This window comes from Ptiloglossa arizonensis, chromosome 7, assembly GCF_051014685.1.
Source record: "Ptiloglossa arizonensis isolate GNS036 chromosome 7, iyPtiAriz1_principal, whole genome shotgun sequence".
Classification (NCBI taxonomy): Eukaryota; Metazoa; Arthropoda; class Insecta; order Hymenoptera; family Colletidae; genus Ptiloglossa; species Ptiloglossa arizonensis.
Window position 1 is genome coordinate 4,782,556 of NC_135054.1, and position 26,724 is coordinate 4,809,279.

Consider the following 26,724-nt stretch of genomic DNA (forward strand, 5'->3'; position numbering starts at 1 on the left):
TATAAACGTTAAAATGTTTTAATGGAATTGGTGACAAGAGAAATTCAACAAGGCAGTATTTCGTTGCTTATACGGTTCGGTAGTACTCGTGAAGTGCCTATTGAGCGTAAGCCGTACCTTCGTTGCATTAAGATTTTGTCTCGCCTCGCTCTGAAAAGCTAAAACCAGGATAAGTTTCTGGCATTTACATTTTCGACGAAGCTACGGACTGAAGAACAACTCCTTAAGTGCTAATTATTATACTTCACATCTCACGGGATGATCTACTGGATATTTTAACGCGGGAGAAGAATGTTATTTCGCGATTTAATATCCACGAAATACTAATATTTCACGTGCTTTTCTTATTCTCGATTAATAATTCCGATCTTTAGATATTATCGATATTTTATGGAAAATTTCGGGGGATTTCATTTTTATTTCGATGAATATTTAACCGGAATAATTCCCTACCGTCTATTGCTGAATTATAGAGTAGGATGCAATAATATTGAAATATTAATACGTTATCAATATTCGAAATATGGTACAAGATTCAGTCCTGAATGAAAATATATTTCTATTGTTTCAAAAGCTGTTGAAAATTTCTGTAACTACAAGGAATGCATTTGTGTTTATCTTTCCTACTACTTATTGTACACAATTTATACGAATCTGTCACTATTGATTTAGTTGTGCCACTGCTGTTGATAAATTGAAATGGACACTAAACCCATAGGGCGCCCGTAGCATAAATAAATCAATCTAGACACAGAAAGAAATCATATAAAGAGATGGTCAGAGATGGTGTGAATTTTTCTTGAATGTAATTTAATTATGCAAACGAACACAATGGCGTGTGAAATAACTCAACGATTAAAAATGATCAAATAAGATACATTTGAGCCTCGAATCGAGCTAGTTGCATTCCAAACCGTTAAACCAATCGCGAGTTACACTTTGATCATTAACTTGATCGAGTTAAACACCATGTACCTTCATTTAACTTTCGTTTAACTTTAATCAAACTACTGTAGACTGGAACAACTCCTCGCATGTACAAGATATGCATAGTGTAGAGTCTCTGGTCTCTGAACACCCATTTACCGAATACCTTAATATTCGAACACTTTACCATCCGAAAGCTGCAAGTTACAATTACTTATGTAATTTACCTGCCATGAAATAATTAAGTATTTTAACCAATAAAATTCACTGTTAGAAAAGTAACCGTTCCATTATCCGAACACGTACGCTTCCTACTAGTTCGGATACGAAATGTTTTACCGTACTTTTACAATGATTAACCTTTTGAGAACAGATATTCCGAATCACGAACATTGAACAAACTCCAAAGACCAACGTACATCTACAAATGGCTATCCGATGTATGAATCTTACTTCAATTCGATGAATCGTTGCACACGCATCGAGGAAATAAATTTTTGTTAATTTCTGACGACAGGTTTGCAAAGAATTTCTCGACGAGATCTTCAGAACGAATTAACCAGGCAAGTGGAAGACTCACCGTCCATACATACATATTTTGTCTCAATAAACGATTTAAAAATAAGAAGAAGCAAACCGACTGAAACTGCGGGATATTTTATAACGATACCGTAACGATACAATTTGTCGACGTGTTTCTTATTTCGCGTCGAAAGTATTCGATACCATCGAAATCGGCCTGTCGCAGAACGCGGGAGAATTCGGATACTACGTTGAAAAAAGAGAGAACCCCCCCGCATCGATCGAAAGTAATCCGAATTTTGGCGTCGACGTCCTCTCTCCGTTTTTCTTTTCCGCTTGGGCCGTTGTCGCGTAAAGGCCGCTGGAGGAACCGAAATCGAATCGGAAGCGCGGGGAATCGACGTCGACACGGGGCGTCGAATTTCTCGGAGCCCGGTTCGTGGCCGTAATATCGTTCACGTGTGTATGCACGCAGAACGGGATCCCGTTTCCTCGCGTCGAGAAATCGGACTATTCGCTGTAAACAGGAACAAGCAAACAAACGAAACGGGACAGCAAGTGGCAGGAAACGGCAGACGAGAGCGGGGTGCAAATATGCAGACGAGGCTTTCGTCTGTTCCTCCGTCGATTCAATTTGCCCGGTGTACATTCTCCGATAAAATTACCGGTGACGTATGAACCACCGATACTCGCCAGCGCAGAATTCCGATCGTACGCTGGTTCCTCGTGACGTCGATTCTCTCATGCCTTGTTATTCGTCTTTTATTTATTTCGTTTTACGTACACCGAGTGTACAAATTTCCCTCCAGGAAACCGATGAGGAATATTTTTCGATGTCGCAATATTTTCTTTAGGACCAAAGACCAAAGCAACGTATCTATACACCTCGAAAGAGTATTGTTGTGCAATAAAAGATCGGAAAACTCGATTCTTCTATTTTCGGTTTATAAATATCATTTAACTCTGGAACAGTCTGGTATAGGTCTCACGAATACATTGCCGGTCTTTTTGTAACTTATTTTATGGTAGAGATACCAATAGAAGTATTACTTTTGATTAATCTTGCGAATAATTGAAATTATTAGTGCAAAGAAAATGACAATTTACATTGTGAAACTAAACATTCTAATGTTCGTTTAAGCGTATGCTCTTTCGATAGTTCTCTTGTGCCTTATTTTAAATTTCTACCTCTAGATACAATGTTGCGATTGATTGTAGTGGTACAGCGTATACGCTCACAGGAGGATCGCACAAAGGGTTAGACACTGATGCTAATGTAACTTCGTAGGTATAGCCGATATACATTTATCGTGAGTCACCGTATGTACTTAACTTTACATATTCGTGGGAGTATTATCGACAGATTGATGAGATTTTCCCGATGACAATTAGTCCAAACATGACCTCGTTCGTACTACTTTTAATTATTCATTATTCGAATCGGTTCTAAAAAAAAAAAAACTTCCAATTACATATAATTAAAAGGATTCCGAATGAGGTCACGTTTGAATTTATTTTCGTCAGGGATACCTCACTAATTGATTGGTTATATTTTGTGAAGATAAATTTAAAAATACATAAATTAGATGAAATAAAATACACTATCGGTTGCCTGTCATCGGTCGCGAGTAATCCCAGGTTGATTCACTCTTGCTCTATTTCACACACTTTCGGTGTATTCTATTCTTTCTACCCGTTGAACGTGTGCGAGATTTGACCTGTACTCGAAATAAAAAGGGTCGATTTTATGAATAAAATTTGTTACCCACCTAGCGTAACTGAGAAAAAGTGGACTGTATTCAGTTTCCGTTAACCTGAACATAAGGTATTAACTTTCAACCTCGTACTGTTTTACTCAACGTTCGATACTATCTGCAGTTTAAAACTGAACTCTTGGGTATTCCATTTAAAACATCAAAGGTGAGCGTCACATATATGTGTACACATAAAAGAGTAAAATGACAAGGAAACCAATTATTATGTAGTATGGCTTTTTTCAATAGTACGAAACTATTACTTGAAACTTTTTTTCATAGATGTCGCAATTTACAAGTGCTTTCAATTTTATAAATCTGCAACTTAAAATTCTATTTTATTCATTCGTTACTATTTCGTACAACTTATTTTTCTGAATACATTCGACGATTCAGTATACCTCGACGTTACGTAAATTATCCTAATAAGTATTATTAGTGAAATATTTCCTCGTATTCAGTTGTTTCTACGAATGAAACTATTGTATTGATTTTCATTATTTAAACATATTATTGCTATTGGAAGTAATAACGTATTATTATCATTATTATCATTATTATCATTATTTCTTTCTACAATTAATCATTTGATTTTACTAAAATTATATCTCAATGATTCATTAATATAATAAACTATCTATTAATTCTACAGTTTATTTTGAACGGGACCAAAATTTAATACTTTTATTACTTTTCTTAAAATTTTCAACCAGATCCTTTTTTGTACACAAGATTCTGATTTACAATTCGTTATTAATGTTTATCTAATGCAGACTGCTAATAATTTCCTGTACAATTCAACTATTTCTCATTTAAATTTAACCATATTCGATTATTTCGTCGTGAAACTACGAAATGTCATTAGTTTTAATTGCAAACGGACCGATACCATCGCGTACATTATTTTATAAAAAAAAAAACCTGTAAAGTGAAATATACGCGACAATTTCCATTGCTACAGATGCATTGTGTTTTTGTTTGTTAATGGATGCAAATACAGTAGAATTTAACATTGAATGAAACGTGAAACGTAACCGAATAAAACCCCTATAAGAGTATTACTACACGCGATTTACTTTTTCTTATTTTAAACAATTTCCCTCGACAGAAATAAGCCCTCTTCTGAAACTCTTGCATAATTTTATCTCATCTGGTTGAATGCTTTACTACATATGCTATGTTATTAGAATTTGCGGGAGACAATATTGTGCAAACGACAAATTTCCTCGTATAATATAATCGCGTAACTGTTGCTATTAACATTAATATCTGCATTTGTTCAACGTTTATAAAAGGCCAGTGCATTCCATTTTAATTCAATTTAATTGAATTTTGTATTAATTAACTGTTATTACGTGCATGCGTGTGTAATTATGTAACTTCTATTTCGTTATCTCACGGGAATTCCATGGAAAATTATTATAGAAGATTTTTAAATTGTTGTATTGCGCGCGTAAAATGGAAAACCATCGTTGCATTAGGTACATCACTTTCACTTTTAGCGAATTTGCTTATCAAATTAAACAAATGAAAAATTCGAAACAAATATAAATTGAATTTTTCAAAAACTTAAATCTATTAAACAAATTGTAACAAACAAAATAAATCTCTAATTACTTGTACACGCTGTATTAAATTGTAATACTTGAATTTATTGTTTTAGAAGATCTTCGCGCATAAGTACTGCTGCAAAATTATTTGCATCTCTTATCGTTTCTCGCATTACTCACATACTTTTCGAGTTATACATAAGTATATATATATATATCTTTGTGCGGATAGAAAGCATTCTTTTCAAACTTCTCTGTAATGCGCATAAGGAATTCTTTGGTTTTGAAATTCAAACGAGACAATTTTATGCAGAGACCAAAGTGCATGTGCGCGTATAAATAAATGTATGCGGATTACACTTACATAAACTCACTTTATATTCATTAACAGAAAACATTCGTATTGAGTATATAACAAATGTTTCTCACGCATGGATGCAGACAATTTTATTAAAAAGTCTCAAATTCATATGTATAACATTTTTTGTTTACTATTACAAAGCATTTGTTTTAATAGTAATATAAAACAAATGTAATATAAAACCTAAAATTCTTCACTGTTGAATTATGAACTTATTAACAGTACTAGCAAACTACACGCAAAAACTTTCTAATAATGTACATTTATAATTAGCAGGTAAATATTTTAGTAATTGCAAACATTACCATTTTCTTATAGTTTTGTATCGAGCACCGACTATTATTCCTCTTGTTAAAAGAATTATTCTACATTCTCAAATTATCGATATTCAAAAATAATATTTATTCTATATCGTTATAATTATAATAACTACATACAAGTATTATAATAATTGTGACGATAATATTGATAGTTTTATTTGATAATTAATTACGAATATGCAGATCAAGTAAAGATAACAGTAGAGCTTGTATAAACAAAATAATGAATACTGAAAATAACAAAAGCTATTTAAAAAATAATAAAGACCTTCAAACAAAACTTAAGAAAACGAGTCCTGGAGAAAATCCAGAATTAGGGCACTTTTTCCTCCAGAAAGATAATAATCGCTGATTGGTGCGCCCTTTGTCAACCAACCTACCCTTATATTTCTAAGAGAAAGCTCCAATATTAAAATTTTAAGATAAATAGGTTTCTTCTCAAATTTGTCCCTTGAATTACTAAAATTTTCAGACACTATTATATAAACATTCCAAAATTCACAATCGAAAGGTTAAAGATGAATTTCAATTTTACAAAAATACATCAAGTTCAGTTGAAACGTTAATTTAAAAAACAACATAAAAGGAGGAACCTCATAATAAAGAAATAAAGATAGATTGATTACCATAAGATAACACGAAGTTTCTAATTATAACTCTACAAATTGTGAGTACCTGTATCCGTCAAGAAACCAAAACTTTATTTTCCCTCTAACATAAAGAACCAGTATGTCTAACTTTGTTAAAGTTTTATATCTTTGGTTCTTTTGCTTATCGCAAACAAAGTAATCTTTTTAAACGGTTAAAACTCGATATAAACAAATTGCATTTAACAGGAAAATCAGCTTCCGTTCGGAGCAAAATTATAAATTTCAAAAATATCTTTATGAAAAAGAAAATTGATGAGAATTACTAAATTTATGATTCAATATTGTAATGCTGTGCTGATCCTTTTAAAATAACGCTAATTTTTCTAATGTGGAATGTTGTTAAAAATTCAGAGACTATTTTATCGAAGAAAAATTCAAATGAGAAAAGGAAGCTTGTGGATCAACTGTAAAATTAATATAAACTCTTGTTTTTTAATAAAGTAACTGTATTAGATTTTCATTTTGTAACAATGTAAATGAACTAACGGTGCAAACTTTCAGCTAATTGAAAGGGATAACAAAATTACAATAAATACACATCCGCAAATTATTAATTTCAAATTCAGCTGTCTAGTTTTCGAGTTGTAGTTATTTCAACCATTATACGTGCTGTAGAATGACTGATACCTCGAGAGTATCGATTTTGAAGGCGGGAGAAATTTATTCAGAAACGCGTAGAAGCATGTACTGAAATAAACGGTTATCGCTTTAAGCACTTTCTGTGAGACATATTCCACGAGAATTAAGGTCCGCTCTTGTTATCACGCTAAATTTCTAAATATCTAACAAAGCATTCGTTTCTAGACACCCGTAGAATAGATTGATTTTTTGGAAATAACTTTCTTTGAAAGAAAGTTTCTGTCGCGACCCAAAACGAGCATCGGTATAGTATATAATTTCAAAGATATACAGTCGTAAAGATATAGAGGGCCACTAAAGCATACCAGTCTCCTATACAAATTCTCTCTATTCTCGCTCAAAGAGGAACTTTTTCTAGAATCACATTTTATGTACTTACATACATTTATTCGATGCTATACCACATTATTCTCTCCCGCAATGTTGTCGTAATCCTACAGAATTTCAACATTCAAATACAATACATTTTTATGATTTTCAATAAATATGTTAATTCCGTCATACTAGAGTTTACACATTCTCTGATTCAATAAATATGTAAATTCCGTTATATTAGAGTTTACAAATTCTCTGATTCGATAAATATGTTAATTCTGTCGTACCAGGGTTTACAAATTCATTGATTTTCAAGCATTTTTCAGACAATACGAATTCAAAATTCCATAAAGGAATTCAATTTACCGTTAAACCTATAAAATTCTATTATCCATTGCAAATACTAGTAACGATATCCGTTCGAAGAATTGAACATTTTAATAAACAAATCCAACTCGACCTGCCCAGAGAATATTATAATTAAGTAGGACAGAAGCTGTGAAATTCATCAGTGACCATGTTCGAATCGCAGGAACAATTTTTAAGAAATGCCATTCGAGCATTGTATCCAATTACTGAAACGCGTGTCTCCGCGTATAGTTCAATTAACATTAAACAAACACTCACCGTCGCTGCGTTGCGCGATGCCCCGCTTATCGCCCTTTCCCATATTTTCTTCTCCCTCTGCTCTCTAAGGTGAGAAGTGCTTTCTTCCTCTCCCACCTGAAATTCAATTGGAAAAAGCATTTGATTACTCTCCGGTTTGTGTGCACACCGGCATCTTCGTACACGCTCGTGTAAAACGCGTGCGCGCACATAAATACACAGGAGAGCCTTTTCAATGTGTGCCGTGGTGTTCCACGCGAGTGTGAGTCGCTTAGGACTCGTCCTCTGTGTATTTTCACGAAAACAGGGCTGCGTTCAATTTGGAGGTTCGTGCCGGATGCGAAGCGAAAGAGAAACACAAATTGATGCAGTAACACGAAAATTGTGAACAGCTGGTACATCGTCCGGAGTCGTGTACGGAAATTACAAGGAGCTGTACGTTTTCACGAGAAACTCGCCGATGGTGAAATTAGAAATCGATATTAACTGCGACGCTTACGTGCACACCATTATGAATCACCGACACCGGAAATTATTATTTACCACGAGGATCGTGAGTCGGCGAGTTCGAACCGCTGAGAGATGTCGATCGATGCGTTTGCGGCGCTAATGTAAGTACACCTTCCAATTTACTCGTAACTTCGCGTTCGAGCAAATATTTTTACTCTATCCGTAAGGAAGTCCGGTTTACGAATTGCAATGGATTTAATCCTACAGGATCTATCTGACCGCAAAAGTAATTTTTGTAATTAAGAACGGTGTAGATCTTTTCTTTGTATCTTACTATTTTCTGACTACCGTATGGATCTCGTAAATACATTAAAAACGAATAAAATACATTATGCATATTTACTAGTACTTTTACACCTTATTTTACGATACAGTGTAGTGTCTGTGTATTAATATTGTACACGTGCATTTATTTGAATTACTGATAGGCTTTTCTTGTTATGAAATCATGATCATATTATGCTAAAATATGTGTGTGACTGACTTGATGATATTTGGAAGGAATTTAGGCAGAGTAGAAAGTGCAAGCCTCGTCCCACACGCATTTTTCGACGTAGCTTTACAATTGGCAGAAATACTAACACATAATAAGAGTGCTGACAAAGAAAAGAAATTAGATTTGTCGAGGCAAGTGAGACGGTGTAAAGCGAACGGTGGATCTTAAAACATTTGTGTAGATTCGGATCTAAGTGAAATACTATTATTAACGCATTATAAAATTTCTTTACTTTTTATTAGAATTTTATAAAATTCTTTTGACGAGGAACAAATTATTTTGAATTAACATTTTAAGTTTAAAGGCAACAATAGAACATAAATATGTAAAATATTTTACATAATATGTAAATAAATAGATATACAAATAACACGATACAATAAAACAAATTAAAACTGTAATTACATATGACATGATACAATATTAAAACTTTTACTTAAAATGTTTAAAGAATTTTTATGGAATATGAAACACGCATCTATTATAAATTATTTGTATTGTATTCACAATTTAAAGTTAATATAATGCGTCTTTTAACAAATGTTCAATAAGTATTCAATTTTGTGATTATAATGATTTAATTCCTGCACGGAACTTATCAGTAACTGTCGTCTTTTAGTTCGAATAATTTTTACAGCTATTTCGAAAATTAAGGTCAAGCAGCAATTATTACTCAGATAAAAATTATTCATTTTGCGATTTTTATAAATTTTATGAGTTTTACCAAAAACCAGCAAAAAAACATTAGTTTCTCAAGCTTCAGAGATCTATATTTTCTTTTAATACTAAAATACAGCATTTGTTTAAAAAAGAGGAAAACAAGTTGGTTTAGGAAAGAGTTGCTAAAGTAAACTTTCGCTAAATATATAAATAAATAAATAGAAAAATAAAGAAAAATTTTCACTAAATATATAAATCAGTAAATAGAAAACTAAAGAAAAATTTTCACTGAATGTATAAATAAATAAATAGAAAAATAAAGAAAAATTTTCACTAAATATATGAATAAGTAAATAGAAAAATAAAGAAAATAATCACGTAAGAAACTGTAGTAGGATTCCTGTATTCGCTGTTTTGTGCATCTGCAATAAGCAATCAAACATGTCAATGGTGACCACCAGGAGTCAAAACAGTGACTATGAGAGTTCTGAAATGAGGAATAGATGAAACGAACGAGGAACCCCTCTTGCTCATGTCATTTTATCTGTCACACACGATAGATAAAACGAGCTTTCGATTGGTACGCAACAGCTTTCGATTTGTCATGAAGAAGAGCAAAGTAATTAAGGCAAACAATATAGACGATATTTACTAGATTTAAAGTAAGATTACATCGAGTAAAGCAAAGATTTTATATTACGTTGTGCTATACTCGATTTTGTTAGGTTCTTTATACTAGGTTGTTCAGTAAGTTTTGTCGTTTTTTCCAATGTAAAAAAATACTATGACACTTCAATTTTGAACAACTGTAAATGTTCATCAAACAATAGTATCATTCAAAGATTGTATTATAATGTATTATAGAAAATTTACAAGTACCTTAACAATAATGTACTATTTTCCATAACCATCTACGCAACAAAATTGGATATGCGTAGTGCAATTAAAAAGAAATCGGACTGTATTTATGAAAATTTTGTTGATCCACCAATCTAAACTTGGCTTCCGACGTCTTCGAAATGCAGCGGTCCCAACAGCTTTGCCATGCTTCTGACGCTTTTTGGAAATCGTTTTCTCCAACCGTGTCGAGCACCTGTTGCGATTCAATTTGTACTTCCTCCACAGAGTGGAAACACCATCCCTTGAGTTTCGATTTCATTTTTGGGAAGAGGAAGAAGTCCCAAGGGGATGAATTTAGTAAGTGCAGGGAGTGTGGAATGGCCATCGTCTTGTTTGCTATTCAAAATGTTGAACATTCGTATCCATCTATTTGGAATCTTTTATTCAAATCTTCCGCGTAGCTTCATCCATGGCACGGTTTATTCATTAATATCTTTCGAAATAATTGTACCAACGTACAATTCTTTATAACTCGAAAACAAGATCAAGTAGGACGTATGTTTATATAAACTGTTCTTTATTGTTCGATTAATGTTAACGTTTTCCTTTGTTGTTGCTGCGAGAGATCCAATCAAAAAATGTAACAAATAAAAAGAGAAGTAGTACATTTTTTGAAGAGTGAAATTAAAAGGTTACCACTCCAACCAGCAATCAAGTGCGATACATAGCAAAACGTGATACTGTAAATTTTAACTTTAGTTTAAAGCTCATTCAAACTCGACACACTCACAGCCAAAGCTCTGGGAAGTACAACTCGTTAAAGTGAAAAACCAATATCATTTTTACCGTCGAAACGGATTTAAATCAAATCGACCAAATACTAGAGTTGTTGATATTTTTATTGCTTGTAAAAAGCTCCGAATATTCCATTTTTACCTTTGAATGGTCGTTATACTTAACTGCTTTAAAACAGTTTCATCAAATCTACTATTATTTAAAATTTTTTAACAAAAAAGAACTCTGTTAATTTTCGATGAAGCAAGTTTACTTATTAATAAGATTCGACAATGAGAGATTCACCTCGTCTTTAGAAAGTACATGTACAATGAGTAACAACATCAGCTCTGATCTCCCAAATAATAATCAGTATTGCTTTTTTGGAATAGAAACTTGGAGTTTCAGCATAGTCTGACAGTTCATGAACATCCAACCGTTGAGTGGCTCAACGTTGATCATCATACATTATCCATTTCTTATCGAAAGTTACTATCCAAGAATGGCTTGTTAGAATAGCGTATAATCCACTTTCCAAACTGTTTGACTTTACCGATATCTCTTAAGTTCTGAGAACTTTCACAGCACTTATGTCGTCAAGTTGTCCTATAAATTCTTTGAAAGTTTGACGAGTATCTGATTCGACTAGAGTTTTCTTTTTACAAAATTAAATTAATTGTATATTCGAGTAGAACGCACTAATTGAAACTAATACCTTTCGAAGAACGTAGCATCTGAAAAAAAAGCGAATGAAAGAAATTCTAACAATTTACGATTATCCGACTCGATATTTAAACATACTTAAAAGTTGCATAATTAATAACAATGAACCAAAACACAATTGATCTATATTACTATTTTTTCCCGTGAATAATACAAAGTGGAAGTAAGAAAATATGATAAATATGAAAAAACTATGGAGATGTATTACTTTCCGTAAATATATGTCAGAGTTATCTGCGGTTGTCATCATGTACGCATGAAATATGCCCAACGATCGAGGACAGAGTCAAGACTATACCTCACTCGCTCTCAGTGTTTCTCACTGTCGTCCTTGATGTATACAAAATAGAAAGACGTACGTATCGAAGTTAACAATGCATAAACTGCACCTCTTTGTTTCATAGATTGTTACAGCTCAGCTTCAAGCCTCTACCAACCTGAGAAACAATATTACACACAGAGTGATCAGTGATTCGTAGTGTAATCGAAAGAGGGGCGATTTTTGATCCAAAAATATGACGTAAATGTAAAATACAATTTTCTTGTACAAGGCTTCAATTTCGAGATGGTGGATTTTGAAAATACGCGATGCACGTGCACATTCCATTGACAAACTTTAAATAGTGCTTTCACATTTCAATATTATTTACCAAATATAACTTACCACCTTTGTACATCGTATGCAAAATTAACAACATCTAGAGTGCAATCGAGCATACTGTAATGTACCTAAATTGGCCTGTGCTCTATGTATTGTCAGAATTGATTATCTCGAAAAGGAAACTTTCTACCAAAACATTCGATTGTACATTTTTTATTTATATTTAGACAAAGAATCGCCCACTTTTCAGTTGTACCACGAATATCAGAATACCGTGTACAGATTCTAGTTGACAACCTTCCGAGAAGAACTATAAAAATACAAAATCAATTGACGGTTTCGTACGATACGAAGAACGAAATTCCCTGAAATTTTTGGCCCATAAAAATTTTCCCGGCACAAGTATTGAAGGACCGAGGTAGAAAGTAAATAACAGAATTCAGGACGATAAAAAGACATTGCCTTTTTTTGCGCTCCGCGTCGTTTTGGGTAACGTCTCCTGCCCAAGATAGTCAAATCAAATTTGCGTACGCATCACTGTCTCGTCTCGCGACATACTCGAGGAGAACGAAACATCGTTTACTCGAGATTTCGCAAGATTCGTACGTTTGCGACTGAATAACTCACGCGTAGCACGTATTTTTTCCGAGAATAAATCCCAATACTATTCGCATCACGCTCGACCATAAATGATAAATGTTGTCAAAGAGACCGATTATATACGTTACGTACGGATTATATACGTTATTCTTCGTCAATATTTTTCTGCTATTTGCGCTTGATTTCTGCTTGATAATATATAAATATTATCTCTTGGCAATTTATGTTAAATTTGATCAGTGTAACGATATGGACACATACATATCCTTATTCACCCTCCCCGAACTTTCCAATTGTGGATATCAGTATATAATAGTAATACGAGTTTGTGAATTTCATAAGCAAACGTAATAAACAAGTTCAGTTCCTATAATCATAAATGACAGTGTTCATAATCATTGCAAAATTAGCCGAAACACAATTTGAAAAGTTTCAACGATTCGGAATAGTAAAAGTTTTTTCCTTTAGAGAAATTATGGATCGCTCGTGTTCACGAAATCGCATGAACTTGCACGAATTCGCACGATTTCTGTTTGTATACACTTTTATGCAGAGAAAATGCGAAAAATTCGCTTGTGCCGCAGTTTCCCGTCATGGTTGAAATACGTTGCAAATTTATACTTTGAAATTTATGCGCAAGTAATGTACCGATAAATCTACGTTAATAAAATCCATTACTTGAAAATTAAACAAACTAATATTTCAATATGAGAAATGAGAAAAATCGCGTTTTAATGTACACATCGATATCAATGTAAATCTAATGTTAAGCTCGTTATTTACGCCCGTTTCTCGAGTGTTCGATAAATGTATAAAAACAATGATCGTCAAAGAAAGGTATCATTTGATTTCAGTAGAGCGAAACAATAAAAACAAAAGAAAATTTTCTTTGATGTTACCCACGCAGTGGTTACTCTACTTCGACACATTGAATTTCTCAGTAAATAAATTAATAAGTTGACAAAGAAGACGAGCACTTTGACTATGAATAGAAACATCGAAGTGAACAATTTTGTTCGATCATCTGTCTGCGATGCTCGTTCGAGTTGAAAAGTACGCAACATTTTAACAAATGTTAAAGTATCTTAAAGTGAATTATACCTACAGTTAAAAATTTACTAAGAGAAATAGTAAAATTTTGTTACATACTTTACTGAAAAATAATTTGTAGTCGTGTATAAAATAGTTGTTAATCAGGCCTGTTGATTTATCAATTTTAACAAGAGGGACCTCTAATGCTTATTGATACTGCTTATTAAAAGGAGGAAAGCATATTATTTATTTATGAATATAGAAGAATCAATAAGAAGGTGTTTTTAATTCTTAATACCGTTTCAAAGAGCAGAGAAATACTATTCAATCGTTTGTGTTGAATAAAATAAATTTTTATGATTAAGAATGGTAGAAGAATTCTTTAATTTCTTAAGATTATATGAGAAGGGAAAGACAACGTTATTTATCTATTAATATTGCTGAACAAGAAAGAGGTATGTATATTGTGCGTGTATTATGAGTTATCGCACAACGACAATAGTTATCGCAAGTCGCGCGAAATTGCTCGCAGTTTACTTAAATAGAACCTTAACTGTGTGATGTAAAGGGTGAGATTCAACGATAAAAAGAAAATTACTGTGTTATTAAAGCTAACCCTGGTGAGATGATTCATCGAAGAACGGAATTAGTATTCGATCGCTTGCCGTGTAACCGCAGCCATAACAGTATCTAATATAAAAGACGAGATTCAGCGGTGAAAGAAAAATTACGCTATTATTAATGTTATCTTTGGTGAAATGATGGAAACAGAGTTTGTAATTTTATTAAATATTTATGTATTCCACACGACGTTGCCCACAGTCGCCACCTTGCGCTTTGTTTTTGTCAAAATTTACTTACTGTAGATGATCGAAAAAAAAACGATGAAAAATGCAATTCAGAGACACCTTGAACACTATTTCGATCTCCACGACAGATCTTTACGTAACAAACAATTTTGTTTAAATTAGAAACACTAGGTACTTCTTGCCTTATTATTTTTTAGTTAATTTTATTAACACCAGAATGTGACACGTCTACAGTTCAAATAATGATGCACGTTAGATTGCATTTTATTCGCAATAATACAGAAAGACTTCGAAAGTTTTCCCGCCTAATTATACCGCAAATCTCTTTGAGTAGTAACGATTATAGTTTGGGAAAATAAAAATAGACCAAATTTACGAGGAATATAAATGCATCTTCTACAAGATGCGTTAATCAGTTGCATTTATCCAAACTCTGTATAGAAATGTAAATAATTATAAAAATCAAATAACAATCGGTGTCAAAATTAAACGCGTATAATGTTGCACAACGTTCTATACAACGCATTACGAAAAAAAAACATCAAATAAAATTTCACCAATTTCGGCCACCAGCGCCGAAAGATTATTGCTTAAAAAATTATGTACTCCATTACGAATTCGAGTACACGGGGTCGTTCGTATTATCATAGTATTTAACGTCGTCGCGAGCGAGTACGCCCTTAATTTATTTTTGCATTTCGAGAATGGCAGTTCGTAAATTGTATTATATAAGAAGGAACATTATCTCGTCGTCTGAACCACCATCCAACGGCACGTAATATTCGCGATTACACGAGACGAATTCGTATAAAATCCGAAAGTCTTTCGTCAGGTGCCAATGGAATTTCACGCACGTACGAAACTGCGTTTTTCGCCCAGTACGCTCGGAATATTGAATTTTCGAAGAACGCGGACAAGATTCGCACGTGCAAGCAAACGACAGGAAGTTGATTCTCCTCCGGGCTGATTCGACGATGTTTGCGGTGGGTCCGATACATAAGAGAAAAGAGCGATCCGGCCGCGCTAACTATTGCTTTTACGCTCATCGCTCGACGATATGCACACTTCGTCAGGTTCCTCGATAAAGGCTCAGTTCGGAACCTTTTTTTGCACGTACGTTATCGATTACAGGCTCGCCAGACATTGTCGAGAGCTCGGTAAACACTAAACTGCGGTTAATTCGGGTGCTTCATCGCAACGATCGTTAACACGGTTTTTCTACCGGTTTTTCCATTTAAATATGCAGATTGTAAACAGACAACTGGCCGCCTTTGGTGACCAACCATTGGCAATTTTTCTTATTGTATGGTTTTTTACTCGTAGATGATTCGGTATGTGTTAAAATTTAATCGCTGTTGTAGCACGTATAAAAGTTGAAGGTTCGATACCGATTTCTTTATTAGGTGAAACGTAAATTAATTTTTGGATGTTCGAACTTTGGGCAGTCATACGTACACTTGTGAGGGAAACGAAAACGATTCTCTCGTTATATCGTACAATCGCGACTAATCGATTTACACAGCGGTTTTTTATTTCGAGGCTTCGTTGTTATTCTATATACGAGAAACGAACGAATTTTTTTCAAAAGCATCCTTACTTTCGAGTAAAATATCCGCGGCTTTGTCGAAACTCGATATTTTTTAAATCGAATTCGATAAATACCAAATAATTTGTTCCATTTTAAGGAAATGTTACTTTTCTTTCGTTTTACACAACTCGTGTAAAAACTACGAGCCAAACACGCCTTACGATGACGAATGTGTTTCGATATTTTTCCAAAAAAATCAAGATTTATACCTTTAATTAACGAAAACGGTGGGAAGATACTTTTTTAATATTTTTCTTCTTAAGAAAACTCCATAAGAAGATTCTGCGCTTGTTCCTAGCGCAACACCCCATACACCGAGTACGTTCTCGTCACTTTGCACTGTACACGAATAAGTTTCAAACGCTCGATACTCGTGAGCCTTCACGAGTCTAATCCGTTTTCAGATTCCTGGTAACTCGTATCGTTAACCTGACCCAGCCATTAAGTTCGACCTCTTTCTACCGGACCAGCCCTTATGGGAAGTATATCTCCATTGGTTTGCATTACACACGACGCGTAAATGCTCGAAACTATTACGCGGAAACTTTTAAACTCCAACAGGTCTGAAATCCTTCTTTAGATTCCTGCTCGAACTCCAACGGGAACCTCGTCCGGAGGCAAGACTCCCGCTCTGTCTTTTGTTCTTCATTGTTCTCGTCGATTTTCAAACAATTCGCGAGGATCCTTTCCGCTGTTCGAGTCCCATGAATCCGCGTCTGCCAATTTTTCTCCGTTAATCCTTCAGACGATCGTGCACGAGATGCGCGTACAGGTGCACGCGGTGCAATCTAAATCCATTTAATCATCGTTAGGTTCATCGAGTTCTCCGGCGTAACTGGTCTCCGCTTGCGAATGAACACGTTTCAAACGAGGAAATTATTGGATTCGGGCGGAAATTGTGAAATTCCCGATAGGGACGATCGAAGCTGATCGCGGCACTCCCGTGTCCCTCGCTTTTACACATCGTTCTCGTCGTAGTGTCGTGGCTGGTACGCGCAAGAATTAGTAAGCCGTTCTATCGGAATTGCCCTGAAATTCCGTGATTGTGTCCCTTTGGCTCCTTTTAACGAGCCGATACCCTTTGAGCCCGCTTCTCGGCTTACGGAGCCTGACGCTCCCGCTGCAAAAGAAAAGAAAACCCGAATGGAAAAAGCTTTTTCACGGTGGACGTAACGTGATCCAGCGAAAAACATTAATGAGCAGCGGACGTCTATTGTCCGATGGCAGAGACCGAGCACTCTTTTCTGTTCCACGGGTTGGAGTGGCTGCCAGGGATTAAACCGTTAAGTGCGCCAGAAGTACGGTTTCAAAGTGTTTTGTACACAAATTACGGTGGCTGGAAATATTGTATTTGGCGACAAAGGCTTAGTTCCCCTCTATCGACAAAAGAGATTCTCCGTTAGCTGTTCTTCGTACGATTTACTCGAATTTACGTATTCGAGTGTTTCTTTTCTATCGTTTCACTTGAAATCGCGCGATCGCGCGACCGTGCCACGAGGAAACTGCACGGCGAATTTAAATGTAGACGTCTCTTTAGTCTGGACTCGAATTAATCCGTACAATTATTATAAATAACGTATCGATCGTGCTACACTTGTTACGTTTGCACCCAGAATGGAAATACTCTTCGAAACGATCTTAATTTAAACTTTTTATCGTGAACCGAAGTGGATACGGGTAGTGTGGTTAAATGATTAAATAATTCAGAAGAATACAGTAAGAAAACACGTAATCGAAATGATTAGCAGGTAAAAAGGGTCACAGCTGGTCATTCACGAGTCTCGGGAAAAATTCAAGAATCAGAGATTTTTCTTTGGAGAAAAATGCGAGTCGCTGATCGGTGCGTCCTTTGGTAATCAAAATACGATACAAAGCGTAAACATCACGCAACCCTGTCAATCTCGTAACATTCTCACCTCAATTGTTTCATCGTTCGTATCGAAGTATTTATATATTAAACTCGACCGATTTATTTTATTAGTCACTCGAAATGAATTTCTCTCGACGTGAAGTGAAACGATATCAAAAAGTATCTTTCATTCGGTTGTTCAGAGAGCAACTATTACTTTGCACCAAATAATATATACTATTTTTTCATTACCCTTTACATTCGAGCAAGTAATTGTATAAATGAAATATTATTATACCGAGTGCGAAACTGTGGTATGGGTACGTTACATTTTATAAAGAAAAAAAAGTAGAAAACAAAAAATAGTGGACGATTTCAAGTGTCGCCCACTCTGGATCATTTTCAAAGATTTCTATACTTTTGTTAAATTTAACTTTCATCGTCGACTAACTTTGATGATTTAAAACAGTACGAGTGTAACTTTTCTCTAGTACAATGCGGAGTGGAAATTTCTCTCCTGGACGATAACATAGATATAAAAGCGAAACACGAAACTGCGCTTTTGCATTTAACTGCGAGAATATTTGTTCCTTTGGGCGCGAAAGAGAAATTTTAACTCATGTGTGCGCAAAATATCTTTTTAAATATTCCTTTGAAGTTGCATTTTGCTACACGTATTTGTGCATATACGTTTATACTTTTACCGAAATATCTCTTGAGATGTTCATTCTGTACGACTGATCAGAATGTTTTCGACAATTTATAACCTTGGAAGATATTCTATCGAACTTTAATAAAACTGTAAATTCAACCAGCTGCGTTTTAAAAAGGAGCTGCGTGTCACAGAGTGATACAGACCGTGATATATTTTTCAATTCTTCCTGGTACGCTTCATTGTAAATTGAAAACATCTAACGAACAAAACTTTCTTCGATGCAGAACACGTAAACTTCTTCGTGCAACAAAATACTTTACTTATATTTCCTTTTCTTACCAGGTACCGAAGCACTCTTTATTCATTAGTAGAGGCATTAGTACTTTGCTTGTACTTGAACGTAAAAAGTTCGATTCGAACTGTAGCCACCACTTCGAGAAGCTTTAGCTGTGACCATAGAATTCTCCAACTAAATTGTGCGATTTCATAAATAAGAAGAAGAAATTGTACTACGTTTTGTATAAGGAAACGTGTACAAATTGCAAGTCTCAAAGGATCGAAAAAGAATGCTAATCACTGATTCGTTGTTCTGTAATCATAGGTCACAGGTTGTTTCGAGAGAAAATATTAAAATCACGGTTTGAATTCACTCGTCTGCTTTAATACACACTGAACTTGCACCCAAAAACAGAATGAACGTTATACAATCACTGAAATAAAATATTATACATTATTTATTATTGGACATTAGTAGAATAGTGGCATTGATTTGTTAAACTCTAACTCATGAACACCGTAAAGATTGTAAAGTATTTAATAAATGGAAAACAATTTTTATGAAACTAAGTTTTGCAATCGAATATTACTTTCAGCGCATATATTCACGAACAAAAGTTATATTGGAAAAAAGTAATCTTTCGTGGCTCGACGAGAAAATCAGAACAGATGTTATCCAGCAATCTAGCGAATAGGAGAGAAAGCAGATGACTTTTCAGTTTAATGTCTTCGGAATCCGATGTTCGATGATGTTTTTTCGTTTTTCTGAATACTGATAACGCGTCTCGTGTATGTTATCTAACGTGCTCTTATTACTGGATCGTCCCATAAATTCGTCCCGTTTATTTTTCTACCATGTATAGTAACATTTTAATCTTACCTATAAAGCTGACATACGTCCAGCTTTGGCATCATTTTCTTCAAATATCTATGTACACGAATTGTATCTTCGTTCGTCTTGACTGGAGGTCCGATTCGTGGCTCATCTTCCAGATTAAAATTTCCCCTTCGAGATCGATCGAATCACTTTCTGCACGTACAAGTCGATAAAACACCCTCTCCATAAATGACACAAATGTTATTTGCTGCACTTGTTGACGTACTTCCTTTTCAGAATTCATACAACATGACACGTCGAAAATTGACGCACATTTCATTCGTTATTTCACCGGGTATTAAATATAAAATTCTTGCAACACGTCACTGTAGCTTTCGAATGCCTTCTGCAGAGTAAACAAAAGTATAATAGTTTCGTCGCTCAAGTCCTTCTAGCACTGTGTGTTTATGAAACGTATCGCAAGGAGTATAAACACACCGCGACACGAACTTATATATATTACTAAAGTAACTAATATATTACCGAGGAGGAAATTAATAAATGGGAAGAGGATGAGACGTATGCAGAGAAGGAGGTGGAGAAAATAATGGAAAATAATGAATGTATTTTATGCGCTTCAATTGCGCGATGCAACAAAAATAATATGCATCGATGTGTAAAACGGCATCATTATTTCATTATTTTTCTCTTATCTTATACGGTAATGCGTACTATAATATTTTTAAATTAGGAGTAAACGAACATTAATTCTTCTATGCGAAGATAAAATCATTTTTCATGCTCTGTGATGCGGTACGCTCACTCTAACGAATGAACAAAAACTGACGCCATGAACGCGATAACTCCGACTGCTCTTAGTATTAAGGTACACTTATTGTTAGAAGGTCGAGCTACGCCGCCAGTAACGCAAATGTGGTGATAAAATTAAATGCTCTGGGTCTGTGAGACTCGATCCGCACGTAGAAGGGTTAATCGTGGTTTGAGTATACTCGGTAATCTTCTCCCACCAACATAATTCAAGGACATTGAAATCGGCGAGGTCATGGATAACGCGCATAATCACCGAAATTATAAGCATCTCAAATGTACCGGAATGGCGAATTTTATTGCAATAATTAGTTAAAAAAGATTTTAACTCTTATGCCTAGATACTTTCATTAATGTTGAGATCAAGATATATAATATAGATATATAGACATAATATTATATATTATATATCTATATTATATACAATATAGAGATAAGATATAGAGAATAATATATATTATTCTTATATATTAATATATATCATACTTATATATAATATGAAGAATAATATATATATATAATATCTCTATTCATTAATATGCTTTAACTCTATTGCATATGTTGTATTGAATATTGTTTGCTATACAGTAAAATAATTTCTCTACAAAGAAATATTTTGCTATTTTGCTGTATAGTGAACAATATTCGATACAACATATGCAATAGAATTGAAGCATATTAATGAATTTAAAGCCTAAATTTATATACTTCATGTCTAAGGATCGTTTCTTCGAAATAAGCGATTCTATTGTTGCTTCTATTAAATGTTATATAAAATTCTTTTTAGCCTGACATAACAATTTTTCCCCTATTAATGTCCAAAATATATCAAAAACATTTTTGATAAAAAGGATTTCTTTTCTTTTAAACGATCTATCGTATAAAAGACTCAAGAATAGTCCACGCCGTGTAAACAGTGAATGAAATCAACGCCATTTTGTTTGCTCGCGTCTAATGTATCGCGAAACAACTCTCATTTTATAATTAATCGTTTGTTTTATTCATATTAGAACATTCATTTCGATCTGGTGTACAGTATTGTTATAAAAAAATTTCTAAAGATACTCTCTACTCTGTCACTGTCGAGGTGGTGAAATCCTTCAAATGTTAATGAACTTCAACCATCCAAATTGCTAGCCGAGACAGGAAGAGACGAAAGAGTTGTTCTTCAATGGAGCAACTGGCGGAAAATCTCCCAAGTCGACTTTTTCATTTACTGGACCTTAGTCCTCAATAGAGATTGGCGTATCATAAACTCGCTGCCTGAAACTTGGAAACAGTGACCTCGGTTAATGTGCAACGCCAACCCTTGGGTGCAATTTTCCTGCGACAAGATGGAAGATAGTTGCAATTTCCGCGAATGTCCTTACTTTACCCTACAGTAGTCATATTGGACACCGATTCACTAATCGTATCACGAAGTTAGATATTAGCCAGAATAGACACACAGTAGATTCGATGTAAGATACAAAATAGGACACAGCAGATTCGACATAAGACACAAATTTAGACACATCAAATTCGCTACAATATATAAATGAATCACCGCGGATTCGATACAAGGCACAGTGAATTCGACACTAAACGCAGGTTGAAACATCACAAAATAAAACACATTAAATACGATGCATGATACGAAGCATTATGTATTGACGCGACACATTTTTAACACCGGATACTCAATAAAGAACACATATCGCTGTTATTAATTTTTCCGTGCTGGCAATCTGCGCACAACTTGCATACTTTGATTATTTAATTAAAATTGTTGTTGCACGAATCGTTAAGAAATCGTCGAACCCGTGAAAACACGTTCAGCAAAAGCCAATTACAACCAAGGATACAAAGAGCAATAATAATTTAAAATTATTTATGTTTAATTTAGAAAGCATGGATTTAAGATCGTATTTATCGTGCAATTTATTTATTGAGAATCTTGCAATTCTCTTCTTGTTTTGCAGTTTTATCACCTTACGATTACCATTGATATCTCTATTCTTGATCCTAAATTAGTTTCGAATTCTCTTTATCTTAGAAACTGTTTAAACGATTAAGTGTCTTGTACAATTTATACCTTAACCTTACTAAAAAGAGTCCAACTGACAGATTCAGGATGTAAATCGATAATATCGCACCCTATGCTACACGAGCTATTGATTTTTCCTTGTACGTTGCTTATTGTTAAATAATCGACAGCTCGTAATTAGTTTTAAATAATCGAGATGAGAAAATCTAATAAGAACCTTCGAAGATCTCGTCCTAAAAATTCCTGCATAATACGGAGCGAAAATAGATTAACAATCTACCTACCGTAAATTATATGCTTTATTCAGATTTTAAGCACATTACACCGGACGCGGATTCATAAATTCTCTAGTTATTTCAGGCCGCGTCTCGTAACGCAGCTATTCCTGCTATATTGTTGGGTTTCGTCTCTGGCTTGTCGTGAATTTTAAAAGAATCCGCGCAACAAACTTCCTGACATATATACGTTCCGGGCAAATGAATCCGGAGAGTTCTGTTTCAAACAGGAATCGCTAAGAAACGTTTCGCCAGCGCTCAAGCTGTCCGAGAGTAATGCAGTAAAATATTGTATCCAAAGGTTTTGTTTGCGTAACAAACGAGACACGACTCGACAATATTCTGACGAGAATTGAAACGTTTTCAACATCGTTGTAAATGAAATAAACGATAAACCAGTTAACCAGGTTAATTACCAATGAAACTTGAATATATCAAAAGTAAACGAAACAAGTTATTAACTCTTTTGTGCCTGCACCTAAAAGCAGTGAATAGTTTTTCTTTTTTGTTGACGCACATTATTCTGTTTTATCGCATATACATAATGAGATTGCAACAAAAAAGAAATATCATTCAGATTGGTTTTCCCACGACACATGTTTTATCATCGTATTGAAAAATCGCACAGAAAGTGATCGCAAGTAGTGCAACAGTCTTAAAGAACAATTCTTAAAAGAAAAAGACAAAATTGCTATCATTGTGACAACATATACCAATTGAAATTGGTGTGTATCAAAAACGATACGCTGAACAAAAAGGGGTTAATAAATCATAGAAAATTGTATCAAAAATAATACTAGGTGGCCCATTAGTGATTGAAAAACAATTTGGATAATAAATAAATATGTATTACCGTATATTATTTACCCGGTTAGATATAAGGATTCAATGTTACAGACATTGATGTTAATCGTAGTGAGTGTTCGAAAAATGAATGCATCGCGTAATAGTTAAAATTTCTTATGAAAGCATATGCTTTATTCAAAGAGATTTTCGGACATTTCAATATCGTAATAATATAACGAATCCTTTTTTTTCATTTTAGAAACCTTCTTCCGATACTTTTACACGCAGAACGGTGAAAAGAATCGATCCACTTAAAATAACGATGTGGTTTCATTGAAAAAGAGGAATTTCTTGTACTATTCAATTTCTTTGGTTAAGCATTTTTCCAATCTTCAGTTACACATGCTGTACAACAATATGAAATATAATTTTAATTCTGCATTTAATGTCCTTACGCTGCATTAAAGTGAGAAATCTCTAGGAAAATATTTATTTAGAATTTCGTTTTTAAACACTTTTTAGAAAACGTAACGTTTTCCTATTCCGTCGATCGCATGTTAAAACTAAAATAATTTGCAGTTGGTATCGTCGAAAAAATTCATCTGCTCCACTGGAACACCCGTATTTACAAAAATTAAGTGGACTAATAATTTTAAAGAAAATGTGTACACGGGTGCAAACAAACCGAACAAATATGTACAATCGTAGCGAGATGGATTCCGCCTTTTTCAAAGTTATAATTTAAATATGTAATTTTTATCCGCAAATAGACAATAAAAATAATTGAAAATTGTACGAGACGTTAATCGAGATAAGCTTTTATCGCGAGTAATGATATCGATCTTATTATTTTATCATCCGATATTTAACAGAATTATTAACGATTATAAAATTCTTTTCGTATACATTAACGCATTAACAGCCTAGTGTTTCCGATTTAGCGTTACAAGTAAAAATTCCGATAAATTATTAATCAAAGGAGACCACAACACGGATTATTGAGATCGAATTTTTAGCTACCGATACGGTACAATAAATCTCCAGTGACGAATCAATTTAAACGGTTAATTTTCATCTTCCAAAACGATAACGTGCAATCACCGAGTCAATGTTCGCGAGGCATTTAATAGCAAGGTGGACAAGTCAAAGCGGGCTTAACGCCACACTTGGTTCAATTCGGTTGATAAATGTGAATGAAAATCGATAAGTATCGGACAATCGACACGGTTCACGTTCGTCGTTCGAGCTTTTCGAACTGCGTAAACAGAAATACAATTATTTCACGAACGAGACTCGGGAGAAATTAACCACTGACCGTACTTTTCCACAAGAAACAATCAAAATGCAAACTGACGTTCCAACACGACACCAAACGTACAAAAATTCAATGGTAAAGTTTACCCCCTTCCTGAAACGCGAACAGACTTTCCAACGATCGCAAAACTTTCATTCCTTATTACATTTTCGCGACTCGGTGTGTTTCTTCCATGTTATTGATTTGTTCACAATATCCCAACAATAAAACATAATTTAATCGGAAACTCAACATCGATTCGGGACAATCCATACATACGCGTTACACTTTGATCGCCGCAACGTAACGACTCACATAGCCAGTGTCGAATTTTATGAATGAGTCGCGTGTTTGCGCCGTCAGTTTCGACAGCTCGTTAAAAAGTGGAATCAACCGACAAATGTATCGCTTACCTTTATCTTGGGGCACCATTCGTCACGGGTGTGCCATCGAGAATGCTTAACTCCCCACACACCGCGTCTATTCCGCGTGGAAAGCTAACGACTGGTTTGAAAATTATTTGAACGGAAAATAATATCACACCCCAGTTACTCCGATACGGATTTTCAAACGAATGGCTGGCAACGACCGGTCCCTAAACTATCCGTTCATGTCGCGTACCTCGTTAATCGCTCATTATGCCCTACTGTCCTGTTCTAACAGAGTCGGTTTTTCCCTCGAATGGACTGCCCTATCAAATATACATATCTGTTGCCATTTTCGATATCGTGTCCCGCAGGATGTCCAGACGTGAACGCGTTTCGGGACTGGCACCGACTAAACTCCTGCCGACTGGCAACCCGTAGGACAATCGTGACTCCGGCTCCTGCGCCTGGCAGCTTTCGTTCAGCGACACTGCTCTTTCGATCGAATAAATTCAACTTAAACCCGCTGTGGGTACTGCAGAGAACGATCGAAAAATTAAACACGCGAGATGCGTGAAATATCTTTCGTTTTACGAACGTTGGTGTCTCGAACGAGACGATAGATTCGCTTTACGATAATTAGTTTCCCACGATCTGAAATACCGATCTCGTAAAGTATCGTTGGTTCCGGAAGCACAAATAAGATTACGTATGAAATAGATAACGCAGACACTGTTAATAAATACGCAGGCTCGCGTATCCTCTTACCATTTCAGTGTCACGTCCAACGTTATCGATTCAGTATGGAATAAGATTTCAGCGCTGTATACGATAATAATTAAAATTAAGTGTGTCGATGCCGATATCGATTCGAAAATAATCGAAATTCAAATCGATTCTGTAATCGTTGCGACAGATAGCTTCTAAAGTTGCTAGGATGAGTAGAATAGTTTGCTCTATGTTCAATAATGTACCCTACAATCAAGTTACACTTGTAATAACAAATACGAGGTAGATCGCATACAATTCACTGGTATTGTTTTCTATGCAATTAATAATTGTGTTACACTGCCGCTGGTGATACAATTAGTAATTACATATAAAATAACATCGCTTACTCGAGTCTTGCGTATGAAAACCCGTTCTCTCTACACCCCAACCGTTCTCCCTTTGAACAGAAATAGTGTTCACCTATATTTGTCTAACATACGATACGAAAACAACCGTGGTTAGAACGTTGCTCGAAGAACCAACAAACAAGGAGAAACGTTTTGGG

At 34.7% G+C, this 26,724-nt stretch overlaps 1 protein-coding gene across 1 annotated transcript in view; it reads right to left on the reverse strand.

Annotated features, from left to right (window-relative positions):
• The window catches only part of LOC143149096 (uncharacterized), a 178,601-nt gene extending 152,771 nt beyond the window's left edge, over positions 1 to 25,830 (reverse strand). Inside the window, exons 1-2 of the mRNA XM_076316171.1 lie at positions 25,497 to 25,830; positions 7,666 to 7,761 (exon numbers count right to left, since the gene is read on the reverse strand). Of these exons, the coding sequence (XP_076172286.1) occupies positions 7,666 to 7,708 (43 nt within the window). The 5' untranslated portion in view covers positions 7,709 to 7,761; positions 25,497 to 25,830. The remainder of the gene's footprint in view (positions 1 to 7,665; positions 7,762 to 25,496) is intronic.
• Between the last annotated feature and the right edge of the window lie 894 nt (positions 25,831 to 26,724).